The sequence below is a fragment of the Scheffersomyces xylosifermentans genome (assembly GCF_036884685.1).
Source record: "Scheffersomyces xylosifermentans strain CBS 12540 chromosome Unknown RJT20scaffold_4, whole genome shotgun sequence".
In the NCBI taxonomy this organism is placed as follows: domain Eukaryota; kingdom Fungi; phylum Ascomycota; class Pichiomycetes; order Serinales; family Debaryomycetaceae; genus Scheffersomyces; species Scheffersomyces xylosifermentans.
The window spans coordinates 327,643-345,817 of NW_027042942.1; the positions used below are offsets into that span (position 1 = coordinate 327,643).

At 39.9% G+C, this 18,175-nt stretch overlaps 6 protein-coding genes and 1 non-coding gene across 7 annotated transcripts; 1 reads left to right on the plus strand and 6 right to left on the minus strand. All coding sequences in view use genetic code 12, as the record gives it.

Annotated features, from left to right (window-relative positions):
- Positions 1 to 798: 798 nt before the first annotated feature.
- On the minus strand, positions 799 to 1,743 carry RJT20DRAFT_145288 (putative short chain dehydrogenase; the record flags this gene model as incomplete). Its single annotated transcript, XM_064918791.1, is given in 3 exon segments — positions 799 to 963; positions 983 to 1,306; positions 1,381 to 1,743. 3 exon segments carry the CDS (start codon positions 1,741 to 1,743, stop codon positions 799 to 801), a joined length of 852 nt encoding a protein of 283 aa, XP_064774150.1.
- Positions 1,744 to 2,083: 340 nt separating this feature from the next.
- Positions 2,084 to 5,960, minus strand: RJT20DRAFT_41552 (DNA-directed RNA polymerase III core subunit). Its single transcript, XM_064920054.1, has one exon. It carries the CDS (start codon positions 5,895 to 5,897, stop codon positions 2,424 to 2,426), a length of 3,474 nt encoding a protein of 1,157 aa, XP_064774151.1. The 5' UTR covers positions 5,898 to 5,960; the 3' UTR covers positions 2,084 to 2,423.
- Positions 5,961 to 6,464: 504 nt separating this feature from the next.
- On the plus strand, positions 6,465 to 8,238 carry RJT20DRAFT_127853 (TFIIH/NER complex subunit). The gene has a single exon (XM_064917102.1). The coding sequence runs from the start codon at positions 6,556 to 6,558 to the stop codon at positions 8,110 to 8,112; it is 1,557 nt and encodes a 518-aa protein (XP_064774152.1). The 5' UTR covers positions 6,465 to 6,555; the 3' UTR covers positions 8,113 to 8,238.
- On the minus strand, positions 8,239 to 11,085 carry RNR3 (Rnr3p). Its single transcript, XM_064917103.1, has one exon. The coding sequence runs from the start codon at positions 10,974 to 10,976 to the stop codon at positions 8,358 to 8,360; it is 2,619 nt and encodes an 872-aa protein (XP_064774153.1). The 5' UTR covers positions 10,977 to 11,085; the 3' UTR covers positions 8,239 to 8,357.
- A 473-nt stretch (positions 11,086 to 11,558) lies between these two features.
- Positions 11,559 to 11,630, minus strand: RJT20DRAFT_t88. The gene has a single exon. It is a non-coding gene; the product is annotated as a tRNA-Cys (tRNA).
- Positions 11,631 to 13,370: 1,740 nt separating this feature from the next.
- Positions 13,371 to 14,249, minus strand: SRR1 (Srr1p; the record flags this gene model as incomplete). Its single annotated transcript, XM_064920626.1, has 1 exon — positions 13,371 to 14,249. The coding sequence occupies one exon, from the start codon at positions 14,247 to 14,249 to the stop codon at positions 13,371 to 13,373; it is 879 nt and encodes a 292-aa protein (XP_064774154.1).
- A 1,834-nt stretch (positions 14,250 to 16,083) lies between these two features.
- Positions 16,084 to 18,153, minus strand: MTG2 (putative GTPase). The gene has a single exon (XM_064917104.1). It carries the CDS (start codon positions 18,123 to 18,125, stop codon positions 16,443 to 16,445), a length of 1,683 nt encoding a protein of 560 aa, XP_064774155.1. The 5' UTR covers positions 18,126 to 18,153; the 3' UTR covers positions 16,084 to 16,442.
- Between the last annotated feature and the right edge of the window lie 22 nt (positions 18,154 to 18,175).

Genomic DNA, 18,175 nt, shown 5'->3' on the forward strand with positions numbered 1-18,175 from the left:
ATTGTGTTTGAGAGTATTAATGTTGAATGAAGGGTTTTTGGTGTTAATATTAAAAGAGAATGTTATTCAATGGAATATTTGGGATTTGTCAAAGCTCAGGGTTCTGAAGTGTTATTGGGTTATGAGTTGGTGTGTCTCTATTAAAGAGTGTTTTAAAGAGTGTATATAGCATATGGTGTGAATAGAGGTAAAAAGTCTCCAGTTATCTATAAGTGGTGGTGGAACTGGTACCACGACAGAAATAGGGCTTGTAATGAGTCCGGTATCGATTTCTATGAGTAGAAAGTGAAGGGAAGAAGTAGAAAGCATGTAGTCTTCTTAGAAGGCTTTTCTTCAATATTTGCAACTCGTCGTCATGTCTCACTATTGCCGTATATGCTGATATAGACGGCACGGCTTTCACAAATGCTGACAGCAAGTCACAAAAAAAAGTAGCAACATGATTGGAATTTATTCGAAAAATATCGGCATTCTCTGGGAAGCATTTTCTTCAATTTTCTCCCTCTCTCACTTTCTCTCTCTCTGTTCTGTGCCTACATGTACAGCTCCTAATCGCTAAATTTGGATGAAGATTGTGCCTCTCCCCACAGGTTTTCAAAAGAACAGAAAATCAACGCGCTACCATATATATTACATTCTTTGGTCCCCGGTGAGAAGGATGCAACAATACCATACCATATAAGGAATGTCAGGCTTTTTGGTACCGTCAAAATGAGACTACAAAGATTACAAATTCTAGTTATATGAGTTAAATGTATTGGACTAAATCAATGGAAACACGCTATATAAAAGAACAAACTAAATTTCAAAGGCTTCGACGGTGTCAACAAAACTCTTCTCAATTGTATAAGGAGTCCAATTGAAAGTTGCCTTAACTTTACTCACATCAGAGGGCTTTCTATAATCTTTTGCACCTTCTAACTCTTTTGTTGGCAAGTTCTTCGTCTGGTCTTCTGGTAATGCCTTTCTGAATGTCAGCAACCTCTAACAAACTAAGATTTGGTCCAGCGTGGGTGATGAATCTTTCTCCTTTTGCTTTGGGGTTGGTCAAAGCCTCGAGATGAAGATCTGCTAATTGTCTAACATCAACAATACTCATGTACAAGCTTGGAACTCCGTCCTTTTGAGTACCATTCAACAACTTCTGGAGCATAAGTAACGACGTTGGAAAACCTGTTCCATTTTTCAATGGAGGTCCAAAAATGTATGCTGGATTAAACACAGTAAGATCAAATGAAACATTGTTGTCCTTGACATACTTCCAGGCTTCTTGTTCAGCAATGGTCTTGGATTGAAGATAAGCGTTCTTTTAGTCTTCGTGTCAGTCCAATCGCTCTCTGTGAAAGGTTCGGAGCGATTTGGACCATGGCCATAGCCAACTGATGCGAACGATGATGTAATAACTACCTGCTTGACGGAAGTAACTTTACCTGCAGCCTTAAGTATTCTCAAAGTACCCTGGACGGCAGGAATGACAATGTCATTAGGGTCTTCTGGTTGAGCTGCTGGGAAAGGAGAAGCGATATGAAGGACATAATCCACGTTATCGAAATTTTCACTCCGTCCGTCATCGGAGACCAAATCTGCAATAAAGAGCTCCAAGTTGCTGTCAACGATGTCTTTTGTTAACTTGTCACTGGACAAAACCAAGGAACCGCGGAGCTGTTTTTCCTTTGACAAGTTTCTCACTGAAGTTCTAACCTTATAACCTTGTTCCAAGGCTTTGAGAATAGCCCAGAACATAACCGGTACCTCCGGTAACTAAGTTTGTAGCAGACATTTTGAGGAGTAGAAAAAGTAGATGTTTGATTGATGTGTTAAGAAAGTTATTCTTATTGTAATCGAAACAAAAATCCCAAAACAAGGAGAATCCTAGTCCTATTTATATTGTTTACTGTGGTGACTAGAGACTCATTTCTGTGGAACTGATTAAACAAACTTTTTATACGCAATTCACTAAATGGCTGCAAGGAACGTATTCCATGTGTTTCTCCATCAAAGCTTTTGAAGAGGCTTATTTTCCGGATCGTTTCCCAAAAACGTTAAGTCCGGACTACAAAAGTCTCGGGTCTTTCCCAATTAAGAAATAAAGATGTGTGGATTTAGCATATTCGACAATTCCGAATACTTGAGGAGTTTGTACGGGCATTGAAATTTGAAAGATGTCACCAATTCCTTTGACGGTAAAGTTTATTTGGCCAATAAAATTCTAGAAGAAGCAGTATTATAATGAAGTTATGAAAGTGACGGGAACAATCAATACTGATCGGATGTCTCTACCATGCCACACAATAGGGAAGGTCCCACATGGACACTGCCTCGTTTGATCCTGCAGAATTTCGCAGCCACTGAAAGTCTAGTCTATTCTTTTTATTAATGCTATACTATGATACATATTGTGAACCCATGGAATTTAGTTTTCTCTAGAAAACATCACCAAGCTTCAAACGAGGAGCGATGTTCATAGATAATAACTCTTGGAACAACAATTTAGCAGCGTAAGGAATGGTCATCTTGATAACATTCTCAAAACTCTTGCAAGTAGTACACCATGAATTGTATCCCATCAAACCACACTTGTTGCATACATCGACTTCAAAAGCATCAGATGAAATCATCAATCTTTCTAACAATAATTGTGAGGCACCATAAGCGATCACACAATCTCTCTCCATTTCTCCCAATCTCAAACCACCGTCTCTCGATCTACCTTCGGTAGGCTGTCTGGTTAAAACAGCTCTTGGACCTCTGGCTCTTGCATGCATCTTATCAAGCACCATATGCTTCAATTTCTGATAGTAAATGGGTCCAAAGAAAATATAAGCTTGCAAACATTCACCTGTGATACCGGAATACAACATATCCTTACCGGAATAACTGAATCCTTTTTCGACTAAGATTTTAGACATATCTTCCAATTTCGAACCCCCAAAACATGTACCATACTCCAATGTTCCGTTCAAAACACCGGCTTTACCTGAAATTAACTCTATCATCTTACCAACCGTCATACGAGATGGGAAACCATGTGGGTTCATGATAATATCTGGCGAAATACCGTCGTCATTAAATGGCAAGTCCTCTTGTTGAACGATGATACCACAAACACCCTTTTGACCATGTCTAGAAGAAAACTTATCTCCTAATTCAGGTCTTCTAGTTTGCCTTAACAAAACTTTAATTAATGCTTGGTCGTTGTCACTAACAGACATCATAACCTGGTCAACGTAAGATGGTTCGGGTCCTTTGTAGTATGCTGGAGTTTCTCTATGACTTTCGGCACCAGGAGTCTGTTCATTATGTCCCAATACAGATTCTCCAGCATTAGTAGGAACACATTTGTTAACGTAGACTTGACCATTTTCGACTCTAGCACCGATTTCTCCAAGTCCATCGGGTCCCAAAGCTTGATGTGGGAAAATTGGTTGACCATCTTCATCGACCCTCATACCAGAAACGATATCCTTTGTGTGGTTAGGATATCTTTTCAACTGAATGGTGTTCTTACGAACAACTTGACAACGACCAAAGCCTCTGTCAATGGAAGCCTTATTCAATACCAAGGCATCTTCAATATCGTAACCAGAATATGACATAACTGCCACTGTCGCATTCTGACCAGCTGGAAGTTTATCATAATCGATTAACTCGATTGTCTTCGTCTTCACCATCGGCTGTTGTGGGTAAACCATAAAGTACAATAAAGTGTCAATTCTTCTGAACTGGTTGTATGCAATCGCACCGATTGCTTGCTTACCCATCGCACATTGATAAGTATTTCTTGGAGATTGGTTATGGTGAGGGTATGGAATCAAACCTGCAACAGCCCCTAAAACTGTGAATGGTTCGATTTCCAAATGCGTAATAGCTTGGTTAGGATCTAAGTCCTTCTCGTATAATGCAATCAAGGAGTCGTTTTCTTCATTAACATCAAGATATTCCACCAATCCATGAGTTAAGAAATCATCGAATGCCCATTCTCCATTACGCAAACGGAGCAAGTGTTCTGCTTTTACCATAGGCTCGTTATTCTTAACGATTATTAATGGACGACAGATTCTTCCTCCATCTGTGGCTATGTGCACTGCTTGTTGATGAGTATTTGTATAGATCGACACAAATTCCGAAAGCTTACCTGATCTTCTTAAACGACGGAACTCGGTGACAAATTTTGAAGGAAATCTAGAAGTTCCAATGAGTGTACCGTTAAGATATATACCGTAGTTACCACGCGAATGCAAAGTAGCGGAATCAATTCCAAGTATGTTCTCACAACCTAAGACGAAACATAAATTACGAATTGGAGCTTCTTCATCATCGGTAGTAATGTGAGTCATTAATGCCAAATTCTTAACCAATCCACATGCTTCACCTTCAGGAGTATCAGATGTGCACAACATACCAAACTGAGAAGGTTGTAAAGCTCTTGGTCCCGAAACTTTTCTAGACTTTTCAAACTGCGAGGAAATACGAGTCATCATACCTAATGCTGAGATGTAAGATAGACGAGAGAGAACATGTGTGACTCCAGCTCTTTCCATCTTAAAACGCTTTAACGACCAGTTACCGGTAGAAATGGCTCTATTAAGACCCATGGTAATGTTATTGGAATGGATGTTGATGGAAAGTAAGGCATCAAACTCCGATGTTCTGGATGGCTTCTTCAAGATCTTGTCAATATTGGCCTTGAAATCTGAATTAAACTTTTTAAACAAATCTTCAAATAATAAGGACATTAATTGACCAGCAAGCTCCAAACGTTTGTTACCCACATAATCTCTATCATCCACCATTTTAGGGTTATGCATAGTCATAACCACTCTTCTAGCCATCGTGGCAATGTAAAGTGCCTTTTCACGGAATTGCAAATCTGCCACCGTGAGATGGGCAATAATAGTAGTTGCGATGGCTTCTATACCTTCCTGTAATATGCTCAACTTTGGTGCACCTGCTCTTCTGATAGTCTTAACCCTCTTGCCGACATAGTTTAATGCTTGTTGCTGAGTGAAAACTTCTAATTTAGCTGCTTCCTCGAAGTTGACTACAAATAAGTCTTGATATTGGGGATCGGATCCACAGACAAGTTGTAAGATCTCGAGATCGGAAGTAATACCAGCGGCTTTAAGGACAATAACAATGGGAATATCTTCACTAATGGAATTATGCTTCAAGTAAATTTTATCGTTTTTAGTGATGACATAGGTCTTGGACTTACGCTCATGGGTAGATGAAGTCACAGATGCTTGTACTATATTCTTCTTCTCATCGGCTTCGACAATGATTCTGTTCTTTGACAACTGTTCTTGAACTAAAATGACTTTTTCTGTACCGTTGACAACAAAATATCCACCTGGATCAAGCGGGCACTCGTCGAACCTCGCCATTTGCTTCTCGTTTATACCATCAAGAATACATTTGTTTGATCTCAACATGACAGGCATTCTTCCGATCTCCAAGTCCTTATGCATAATAATTTTACGGCCTCTTGTGTATTCCACATCGACATAGATTGGTGCTGAGTAAGTTAAATCACGCAATCTACATTCATGAGGAGGTAAAATAACCTCCTTTGTACCTGGAGCTGAAGACGACTTGTGACCGACTCTAATGTCCAAATACTTTAAGTAGAATTCTGGATCCACATCGGAAAGCACCAATTCGTTAGCACGGATAATTTTCTTTAAATCAACATCTACAAAGTAGTTGAAAGAATCCAAATGCTGTTTTACGAGACCCTTCACTTTCAAAAACGCTGGAAGTAAGTTCCATTTATCCTCTACAGTATTGATCTCGTCTGTAAGTTTCTTTCCTCGGTACTCGTGTTGGAACAAATCCTGGAAAGCCTCATCCGACTCGGCCTCTTCAAGCTTTACGGCCTTTCTCTTAGAAGGTGCCATGGTTCTGCTCAACTCCTGACGGATAATGCCCTTCTGCTGTTAGAATTAGTCAGCTTATTCAGATCAGATTTCAATACTCTCTGCTAAGTGGTTTGAGAAGGTCTTCTCATAATTTTTCAGGATTACCTAAGCCGAAATATTTTGATCACGTGACTTTTGATAGATGAGGTAAGTAAGGCAAGTCGTAATAGTTATCTAGGTAGTTATCGATATAGTTAAAAAGATATGAAAGGTTACTCAGTCAGATAGTAGTGATGTTGTGAGGTTTGCTATTGGTTGATAGAGAGTTTTAGGTAGCTGTTTATCATAAATTTATATACCTGCGAAAGATGGTAGAAAGTGTTGTGTCCACCTGTATGTTGTGTAATCACCAAATGCTGTATGAAATTAACAATAACGTTTTAAAGAAAAAGGCCCATAGATTCTTTTACGCACTTCAATGCTTGTATCTAAAGTTAGTTATCGTGCTAATCACTAGTATTCAGTGACAACTCCCATCTTTAAACTTATTGACGACTGCAAATTTCACAACTAGCATTAGTGTTAGGTAATTTTTCACTTGAGCTTATGTAATCAGCGATATCAATATCAACTATTTTTATGTATTAGTAGTACAAACTCTATTGTCAACTCCGTTCCTTTCTCCTTTAAGCCAAGGATGTCGTCGTCTAACCTCTTTAAGGCGACGGTCAACGAGTACCTTGAGGGCCTTCCGCAGACCGTTCAATCCAAATTGTACGAAGCTCCGGCGACATGTTTGTCCATCTACAGATTACTACCTCCCATGGCCAAATTCTATATCATGTCGATGCTTTTCAATGAGCAACCGGTGGTATTACGTGATTTGGACAAGTGGTGCAAGCCAATGGCAAAGAAAATGCAATTTGACTCACTAAAACGGTTGAAATCTCTTCATTTGATAGAAGAAGACAAAGGAGGCAATCATATTAGGCTTCACCCCACCTTCCGTAAGAACTTCAGAAACTGCTTGACAGGTTCGCAAGAGTCAAATGCCTTTGGTAACTTATGTGTTACCACAGACAAGCACAAGGTTGACATTGAATTCTTGGATACCTTTGCATCTCAAAAATGGGAAACCATTCTTCATTTCATGGTAGGAACGGAGTCGACAGCAACTCCCTCAAGTTCGGTGCTATCTCTTTTAAAGCTGGGTGGCTTGATGGAAGGACCAGGAACAAGTCCAAAAAATCTTAAAATCACTAAAACGGGCTTTCAGTTTTTGCTTCAAGATGTCAACGCCCAAATTTGGACGTTGCTTTTACAATACTTGAACTTGACGCAGGATTTACACATGGATCCAGTGGACGTTCTCAATTTCATCTTCGTCCTAGGCTCGCTAGAACTTGGAAAGAGTTACACAGTATCGAGTTTAAGTGAGACTCAGGTGAGTATGTTGGCCGATTTAAAGGATTATGGGTTGGTGTATCAAAGAACAGATTCCTCGGGTCGGTTCTATCCAACAAGATTAGCGACTACATTGACCTCTGACTCAGCAGCACTTAAAACTCCATCAATGGCACTAGAACAGGCACTTGAAGCATCCGAAGAGGGAGCAGAGCAACCAGCAGCTCCAGAAGCTCCTGCTGGAAACCAGGGTACTGTCATTATAGAGACTAACTTCAAGCTATATGCATACACTAATTCACCACTTGAGATCGCCATCCTCAACCTTTTCGTTCACTTAAAATCAAGATTTACCAATATGGTATGTGGTCAAATCACAAGAGAGTCTATTCGTAATGCATTGTATAATGGTATCACAGCCGATCAAGTTATCAAGTTCCTTGAAACGCATGCCCATCCTCAGATGAAGTTACTTGCCAAAGAAAGATTAGACAAGAAGATCGAGTTCGATACAAGTCATAACATTAACACTGCGGGAGGAGCACCCCAATCACAGGCTATATCAGCAGATGGTAGTGTAGCACAACACAAGTTGGAGATTCTCCCACCAACTGTGGTCGATCAAATCAAGCTATGGCAATTAGAATTGGATCGTATCCAGACTTTCGACGGATATGTTTTCAAGGATTTTGCCAACCAACAAGAGTTTGACACTCTTTGGAACTATGCATCAGAAACAGGGGTATTGATATGGAGTGATAAGAATAAGAGAAAGTTCTTTGTGACGAAGGAAGGGTTCCTGCAAGTTGCTGACTTTGGAAATCGGAGATTGCCTAGGAGTAGAGGATAGAGATCTGTAAGGATACTTTTGTCCTTAGAGTATTTCCAGTAGGCGTCGTAGGTACAAGGCACTATTCCTTTTGTATTATAAAGCATTTGTATATACAGGTTTTTTAGCTAATTACAGGCTGTGGGTATCGTTATAAAGTTATACAATTCGTATGTTATAGCAACCATTTTGTAGCAGATTGTAGCAGTAACTTATCTTTCAAGTCATCATGGTAGCAAATTTTCCGTCTTCGTCGTTTCGTTGATTTATCCTGAACAAGCGTGACAATGCTCAGCATCCTTAAGCTCGCAAGCAACCGGTGTTGTATCATATATATCGTAGTTCTCGTCAATAAGCTTTCCAATCTTAGATTCATCAGCACTAACGGGTGACCTATTAAGGGATTCTGGTGTATGGTAGTCTAATTTATTTCTCTTGTGCTTAGGAGTATAATTCGGTGGGTTTTCGCCTTGAATAGTTACCACTTCCTCAATCTTAGTGTATCTCTTTCTCTTCAACATGTTGGCATCTACGGTAACACCGTTATCCAACTTTTTGATCTCTTCAGTGTCAACAGTAAACTGGATGGCTCTTGATGCAGCTTGTGTTCGCAAGTAGTACATTCCAGTTTTCAATCCCTTGTTCCAAGCGTAAAAATGACAACTCGTAAGCTTTCCAAACGTTGGGTTTTGTAAGTGAATATTCATACTCTGCAGCTGGTCAATAAACTTTCCTCTATCGGCCGCCATGTCGACAATGACCTTTTGCGAAATCTCCCACACAGTTTTATACAAGTCCTTTATCTCCTGTGGGATATTTGGTATGCTCTGAATGGATCCATTTTCAAGAATAATCTTGTTCCTCATCGCAGACGTCCATAAACCTAAGTCGATTAAATCCTTCAATAGATACTTATTTACTATCTGGAACTCTCCAGAAAGCACTCTTCTTGTATATAAATTGGAAGTATACGGTTCAAAGCATTCATTAAAGCCGAGAATCTGTGAAGTCGATGCAGTAGGCATCGGTGCCACTAACAAGGAGTTTCTGAGGCCATGTACTTTGACTTGATTCTTTAATTCATCCCAATCGCTGTAGAGACTTGAAGGTTTGTGATTCCACAAGTCAAATTGCAAGAGTCCTTTGGACGCAGGTGAGCCTTTGAACGTTTCATACGGACCATCTTCCATTGCGAGCTCCAAGGATGCCTCAATAGCTCCATGATATATGGTCTCAAAGATTTGAATATTCAATGACTTAGCCTCCTCAGAGTCAAACGGTAACCTTAGTTCTAAAAACAAGTCTGCCAATCCTTGGACTCCCAAAGCTATTGGTCTATGTCTCTTGTTAGATACCTCGGTACCTTCAATTGGATACCTTGTTACATCGATAACCTTATTTAAATTCTTAGTGAGAACTTTTGTTATGGATCTTAATTTCTCGAAATCGAATTGCAACACTTCATCAGCGTTTGGTGAAGAAACTGACTTTATGAATGATGGTAATGCTAATGATCCCAAATTACACACTGCAGTTTCGTCTGCAGATGAATACTCTACGATCTCGCAACATAAATTCGAAGACTTGATGACACCCAAGTTGCTTTGATTTGATTTCGAATTACAAGCATCTTTGTATAACATATATGGCCCCCCAGTTTCTGTCTGGGACTCCAAGATAGCATGCCACAACTTTTGAGCTTTTACGACTTCATGAGCTCTTCCCTCTTTCTCGTATTTCTTGTATAGTTCAACAAACTCTTCTCCGTAACAATCTGCCAATCCTGGAGCTTCGTCTGGGGAAAATAAGGACCAATCCTCATTGTTTTTGACCCTCTCCATGAATAAATCCGGAATCCATAGACCAAAAAACAAATCTCGCGTCCTGAGCTCCTCTTTGCCGTGGTTCTTCTTCAAATCCAAGATTTCAAAGACGTCAGAATGCCATGGCTCCAAATATATAGCAAAAGCTCCTGGTCTTTTGTTCCCTCCTTGATCCACATATCTAGCTGTGTCATTAAATACTTTAAGCATAGGCACCAACCCACTGGCTGTACCATTGGTACTGGCTATATGGGCTCCATGTCCTCTTATATTGTGTACATGTAAGCCAATACCCCCTGATGCCTTGGAAATTAAAGCTGCTTTATGGAGCGTCTTGTAGATTCCATCAATGGAGTCGTCTTCCATGGCTATCAAAAAGCACGACGACAAGTAATTATATTCGGTACCAGCATTATACAAAGTGGGTGATGCGTGTATAAAGTATTTATTGGACATCAATTCGTACGTTTCAACGACTTCTTCCATATTATCTCCATGGATACCAATAGCAACTCTTAAGAACATGAATTGAGGTGTTTCAGCTACCTTTCCATCAATCTTCAACAAATACGACTTCTGTAACGTTTTAATTCCAAAATAGGTCAACTCGAAATCCCTCTGTTTCTCAATCAAGTTGTCTAGAAATTCCCGATTTTTCATTACAGTGTTATAGAATGATTCTGCTATTAAAGAAGAACTTCTTGAGGAATTTCCATTCTTATGCTTTCTCAATCTTATGACCACTTCGCTAAACGAGCTATTGATCTGTTTTTGTATTTTATGAGCCTCTACTCTGCCTGCTAGAATTGAGTAGTCTGGATGGTATATTATCTTACTTGCCAAGGATTCACTGACTAATTCCAAAAGCTCATCTACAGTGATTTCATTGGGTAAACCATGATACACGGACTCGACAACAGATTCTATGTCAAGATTCTTCGAATCAATATTGACACTTAAGCTTATGAGTGAATTGAGAAGTTTCAGCTTACTAAACGCTTCCTTTCTGGTGTTCTTGCCGTCTTCCTCTTGGCCCACCTTAACCACTTGAGGACGTGACATTTTCGTATTTTTTTAGTTAAATCCTTGAGGAACCTTCGAATGCGTTTCTTTTTCTCTGCTTTTGTTCAATACTTCCAATTATTCCTTGTCATATAACACAAACTATGACTTATAATCAAGTTCATGCCGTTTGAAGTATTTTTAATGCCTGTAATTAAACGGTGAAGAATTCGCGCCATCGTAGATATGATGGTAGCGCCGGACGCAATCAGTAACAATGCCGTTTTGGGAAGGAAGCAGCCAGGAACCACTCTTGGAGTGATATACTCTAGTTGTTAATGCATAGAGTGGAACAACTAATTCAGAGTCTATTTCCATGAAGCTGATATATGATACTATTTAAAACCTTTGAAGGTGATATTAATTTATATTTATATTTATTTCAGGAGACCAACATCTTCCTAGAGTGAGCAAGACTTCCTATTTTAAGGAATTTTAGCGTCAAAATAATGCAAATCAAAAATAATAGCTTCCTCCAAAAACGAATCAAGACAATCAGAACCACTCATTAAGAAGATACTGCCTAAAGCTATCTAAAAAAGCACAAAAGAATCAAATAAACATCAAAAAAAAGAGCAAATAAGCTCGCACTCAGGATTGAACTAAGGACCAACAGATTTGCAATCTGCTGCGCTACCACTGCGCCATACGAGCTTATTCTGTTTGAAGTTCAAATTCTGGTTTTACATATTGATTTACAGTCCTGCATATAGAATACAATCGCGATATTGCGGCATGGAGGTGTGTGTTAAAGTATGTTGCAATAGAATGTCATGATGACACAAAACAAAAGTTTCTTTATGTGTGTAGATAATTTAGATAACATGTTTCAGAGTTGTATTGGTCGTGATATTCAATAAGTTACAGAGTTTGATCTTACGCAATTCCTTGGTATGTAAAGATCGTCGCGCAGGGCACTAGCATCTCCGTAGATAGGATTTTTGGTACCAGTATACTGAATTAGCCCTTACATGGGAATTAATTATAATGAAATTATCATTTTCTTGACACTGCGATTTTTCAGTTGTTCTCATCTTCGGAAACTGGCTGGCATCATTTGCAAACTCTTCACCTTTCCAAGTAACCGGAGGTTCTCTAAGGCGGATGTCACAGCATGCAAAACGCAGCAGATTGCGGAAGTTCTGGGATACCCATCTCGGATGCAGAAAGAGGGACCATCTCGAAAGACGAACCGTGCTAGTATGCCGATGTCACTACAACAACAGAAAATATTCAAAGTCCTTGAGAAATCGGTGTGTACGCTTTTCGGTTTCTCGCCAAGCACGCTGGAATGATCGGTAACTTGGAAGATACGTGAAGACTATAAGTTTGCCTAATTCAGTGCACTGCATTTTGACAACTTTTGTAGAGAAAAAGAGAGGAGGCGGCCTCCTACCAGCCAACAATAACCGTGAGGCCTGCACATTTCCATGGGTAAAAGTGGAACAATCTCAAAGAGGCTCCTCATTGCGCATGATTCATCAAGACCCGCCTTGTGGCAGGACCCGTTGACACTAAGTGCATTCCAGAGAACTACGCGTAAGCCATTAGTGAGAAACTATGCATGGTTTGTCTCGTGGCGACGCCAAAAAATCGACACCAAGAGGGTTTGCCTCGAGTCAAAAGTTAAACTGAAAGACCCACAATTACTGGATTTGATATGATCAAAGTCCCACGTTGGAATATCCAGGTTATTACTAGTTCGGGCAAATCCCTTGCATGTCGAGAGGTCGCAAGACTTTGTGCCTTGGGGCGTCCCTCCTATCCATTGTGTGAGGAAAATTCAAGCGAGAAGGCAGTTTTCCATTCTGGTGCATTGATCTACTCCCCTCATGTCACCACCACAACCTCGCCTGTCGTGTTGGCAACTCACTACTAGAACCGGAAGAACACACTGGGGCGCATCTAAATGTTTGCCTTAGGCATGCAATATTCATAGCTCAAAAATTTTGTAGGGTATATTTAGAAAATATATGATAGCTACAGGACAGGTAGATACGGAGGTTCAGAAGATTGTTATAGTGATCACAATTGTTACAGTCAATTTATCTAGTGAGCGTCGTTAGTTGATATATTCATCAGAGTAAAAATAACTCTATTCGAACGAGTCCCACGGAAATGGGTACTTCCGCCATGCTAAGTAGTGGTGTTACAGTAATAACTATAACATTATATAATTTAGGATTTGCTATCACAACAAAACCAGCTTGATGATCCTGCAAACCCCTTGTTTCTGCCCTAAGAAACCCGTAATAAATATGTGAACAAAATGTTCTTGTGTTGATATGGATACTGAAAAATAACATTCGATAATACTGAATGCTATTGGAAATAATAATCGTAATCAAGAATTAAAAAATTTCAATAGGGAAAGTTCCGCTATTGGATAATGCTCTAAAATGCTCTGGCCAGCAGTCTGGTTTGGATGACACCGTCAATACGGTCCATCATGTAGTCGTAATTGTAAGTTAATGGCTTGCTGAAAGTATAGTCAATACCAACAGAATTGTAGACCAGTAAGTCTTCAGGTAAACTTCTGGAGGTGACAGCAATTATGCCAACCAGATCGAATTTGCTCTGTCGTCTCATATCCTTGGATAATTCCACTCCCGTAATTTGGGGCATTTCAATATCCAAGAAAACAACGTCAAATTGATGTGACTGTACGATTCCTGCAACTTTGGTAGGATCGACTAACTTTTTAATATTACAATTTGGGTATAATTTCATTAAAACTTTTTCAAGGATCTTGATGTTGATTAGATTGTCATCCACAATGAGGAAGTTGTATGATGTGAAGTTAGATAAATTTTTCTTGATGATTAGGCTAATGTCAATAGATTCATTTTCTGGGGAGCGAGATAAAATGCTCTTGTCGATTGTGGCAGTTGGGGTATCAATATATGGGGTTGATGGGGAATAGTCCAGCTCTAATTCAAGACGATGGCGATCCATCAAGTCGAGACTAGCATCGTCATCGAATTCATCCTCTTCATCCATGTCGCTGTTTGTAGAGTAGTCCAATGGCGATGATAATACTGGCTTAGGGTCATTTGTGCCATTTTTCTTGCTTCTTATAGAGCTTATATCCCTTGAGATGCTAACAGACAACTTTGGCTTGAGCGAGAAATAGTCCTCGCCAGAGTTAGTTAAACTTGTCGTATAGTTCGATGATATGGAAGATGCTGTTGATGCGGGAGAGAGTGATGCTGTGTTTGTAGGGATTGATGGAGGGAGAGCAAGCGACTCTTGTGAAAGAAATGTCTTAGACATCATCGGCTGCACTTTTTCCATTGTGGTAATTTGACTCATATGTTTTACTGGGTCCAGCTTTAGATCTTTGAAGGTGCAGTTATAAATACACTTAAAAGCTTCATACAATATACTAATTCACTGAGCACAATGCATAAAGTACTAAACAAGTGGATGCAAAAGGTAACTGTTACAATTATGGTAGGTTTTGCTATCAATAGTCGATATTTCCTTACTTTCACTAACTGTACCTACATTTTAGTTTTTGGCGATAGCTGTCATTATATATTAACCATTGTTGCTTTCATCGTTTGCTTTGAATTGGTGATTTGGCGGTAAAAAAAAATATATTTTTTGGGGTTGTCGCCCGTAAACTTTTGGGACGCATGCACTGACGGGACAAATAGTGCTCTTTCTTGCACACCCGCCTTAGGATGAGTATTTTCATATTCAACTTTAGGTACCTACAGGATGACCGCCTGCGTTGAGAACTGTGCGTTTTTCTGAATATTCTACAAGAGACTATATACAGCACAACTGCATATGGAACATATGTTCAAGAATGGCAATTACAAAATAGAGTTTCACTGTGGTCTAAAGGCTGTATTATAATCATCGTTATTGCATGGAGGGTTAGTTGCAGATGGTTGCCGGCACAGAATTTGGCCAGGCTAGTGAAGCTACGTTCTAAGCAACCGTGAAGTGAATGAGCCGAGCGGGCAATTAAAGAAAGCGTTAGCAATCAAAGGCAGCTCGGCTGAAGTCGTCCACTTTTCCGCTTAGGTAACAAGCCGTCAAGTTATAGTAGTGGCGGATTAGTGGCGGAAGACTGGCCATGCGAGACGTGCTTATCTAAAACAACCCAATTATTGCAATTCCAAATGCAATCATCGGACCGGGCCCTTCGGTGACAATGCATTGACTTAGTTTTGCGCTTACAAAGCGCGTTCCACCATGCTAAAGTGTGGTGTCTGAATGTAAAGAAAGATTTGTTGAGACATGACAATAGAATTACAAACTACAATAAAATAGTTGTGGTACAATAGCATCCGAGCCCAGTTGCAGATGGTTATGTTCACTTTTCCGGTGTCTTCTATGACGATAGCAGGAACGGTGCCTGATGTGTTAGACGGGGGTTCCACAAGCCTCCATATTGCCGGCATGGCGATCCGCGACAGTTTTAAGTGCTTATAGACATGGGGGGACATAACTAGTTCATACAAAACTTGACATTTGGCGATTTATCGACATATACGTCTGACTACAGGGATCATCGACTTGACGTAGATATCTGATTTTTATCTTAAACAGTTGAGAAAAGGAAGATCTCTCATCAACTGATGTAGAAAGTTCTTGTTTAGGTAATCTAGAAGTGGCTAGGTTAGTAACTTTTCCGTTTTTTTTGCTTGACTCGGATTACACACATGAGCAACGTCCCATCTTCGCGCATTTCACCGTTGATCGAAACCTATCCCTAAACCTTTGTCGTAACATCCTTTTCCACTTCCATCATATCCGTTGCATCAAAAGACCTAACTGCATGGTTAGTATATGCAAAATCCTGCGTGCAAAATTTTTAACCCAAGTGAGAATCTCAGAAAAATTGTCCACATACAGGTTTGATCAGAATTAACCATGCAATCTTGGATCACCATGTAGTGAACGGGCGATGGATACACTCCATCCAGATACAATGCACATTATTGTAAATATTACCAAGATTAGTGAATGGTTACGGTGGTCCCTTTTCTGGGGTCTTGAAATCGTTACACTGGGGAGGCTGGAGATAGCTTTTTTAGGGGAATTTAATGGGAAGTTGGATATTGTTGTTCAATTATTAATTATTGTATAATATTATTTCCTTGATATTCTATACCGATGTATATACATGAATAGCATATGCCGTAGCATATATATGGGAGGTGATGAATATGTACAGTTCATTAGCTCATTTGGGGTGGGAAGCAATATACCAGAAAAGGAGGGAGGCAGAACACCATTCTGAAACAACAGCAACTTTGATGTATGATGCGGCTAGAACTGCTCGAAAGCCTTTGTGAGGTCCTTTTTTGTTGAGCTTAAAGTTGCTACTTGGTTCTGGAAGGTTCCATACCGCAAAATCCGAAACCTTAGCTTATATGCGAATTAGTCAATGTGCTTAGATGTCTTGCTTTATCCATTCATTATCCATTTTGGGCCCTTTTTGAATGATCTCTATTTGGCGTAGGCGATCTCACTCATCAACTTGATGCACCGTTCTACGTTTTGGCCCTTCATGGCGCAGACGGGAACAATTTTCCAACTATTACCCTCTACGAAGTCTCGGAGTACCTGATAATTGGCGCCGTCTTCACTTAAGTCGGCCTTTGTTGCAACAACCAAGATTTCTTTGTCTTTCATTCTCTTATCTCCGACTTCAGTTAGCAAAGTCTCTAAATCAGCAACTGGATTTTCAGATTCAAGTGATACAACGAAAACCAACCCACCTGATCTCTCTATGTGCCTCAAAAAATCAAGACCCATTCCCTTATTCTCCAGAGCTCCTTTTATAATACCAGGAATATCGGCAACCGTGAAAGGATCTTTGTCTATAGTAGTAAAAATAGTGCCCACAGTTGGCTGCAACGTAGTAAATTCCCAGTGTCCAACGCGTGGACGAGCACGCGAGATGGCTCTTAATAATGTAGACTTGCCAGCATTTGGCAACCCCACTAACCCAAGATCTGCGATCAACTTCAATTCTAAAAGAAAATGTGCCTGGATTCCCTCTCTACCCTTCTTACTGAAGTTTGGGTTACGAATGTCCTTGGTCAAAAAATGCATATTACCCATGCCTCCTCTACCACCTTTTAACAAGAGCATGGGCTTGGTAGTTGTTCTATTGAAGTCGATTCCGAGTAAAGGAAACTTATCATGTTTCAACTCTTCTCTGATTATCTCGTGGTCATATTCAGTAACCTTTTTATTCAATTCTTGGAAATAAGGACGGCTATGATAGTACTCTTCATCGCCTTCTTTGTACAGCCATCCGCTACCTGGCTCATACCCAGGTCTAACCAATTGAATATTATCATATTCGTCACATTTTACCTCCATTTTTATATCATCTAAATCTTTTCCTTCTCTTTGTCTTAGATACTTCTTGAGCATTATTGGATCTGGAATCCATCTGATAGTAGTTCCTACTGGAATCTCAATTACTACATCGTCACCACTTTTACCATCCAACTGACTTCCTTTTCCTTGGGTTCCACCTTTTGCCTCGTAGTTCCTTTTCACTTTATGCAAAGAACTCATGTTCTTGTCCACAACACTAACATAGACATCTCCACCATCACCACCGTCACCTCCATCGGGAGGGCCCGAGGGGCGGTTGGCATCTCTAAAGAAAGCAGCACATCCATTTCCTCCTCTTCCTGAGGTAACCTTTATCACCTTCAAGTCGATAAAAGTCCTATTTTCCGTTTTCTTTCCTTGACGAGCTAGCGTGTTGCTTGTGTTGTAGAATACGTGATGAGTATGGTGCAAATTACCAGAAAAGTAGTCCGTAAGGGACATTAATCGACGATTAAGACCGAATTGATCAATTCCTCCATCCTCATATTTGACCTGAGAATTGGCATCTTTGACGTATTTTATGTTTGCAGGATCTTCTGGAGTCAATTTATCATCGACTCGCAACTTGAATGCTATTTTTGGGTACATACTTTCCTCTTCGATATCTTCTTCATTACTTATAAATTCATCATACTCTTGCTCTGGATCATATTCTCGGTCTACATCTGAAAAATTGTCTTTACTTACAATCATGCTCCGAGACAACGGCCTACATGCCACAACTTGTGAATTTAAAAGATTCGGCACCACAGTTCGCTTCCATCTAACCAACCTTAACATGACTTTTCACCTATTGTATAGACAACTTACCATAATTCACCACCATTCAA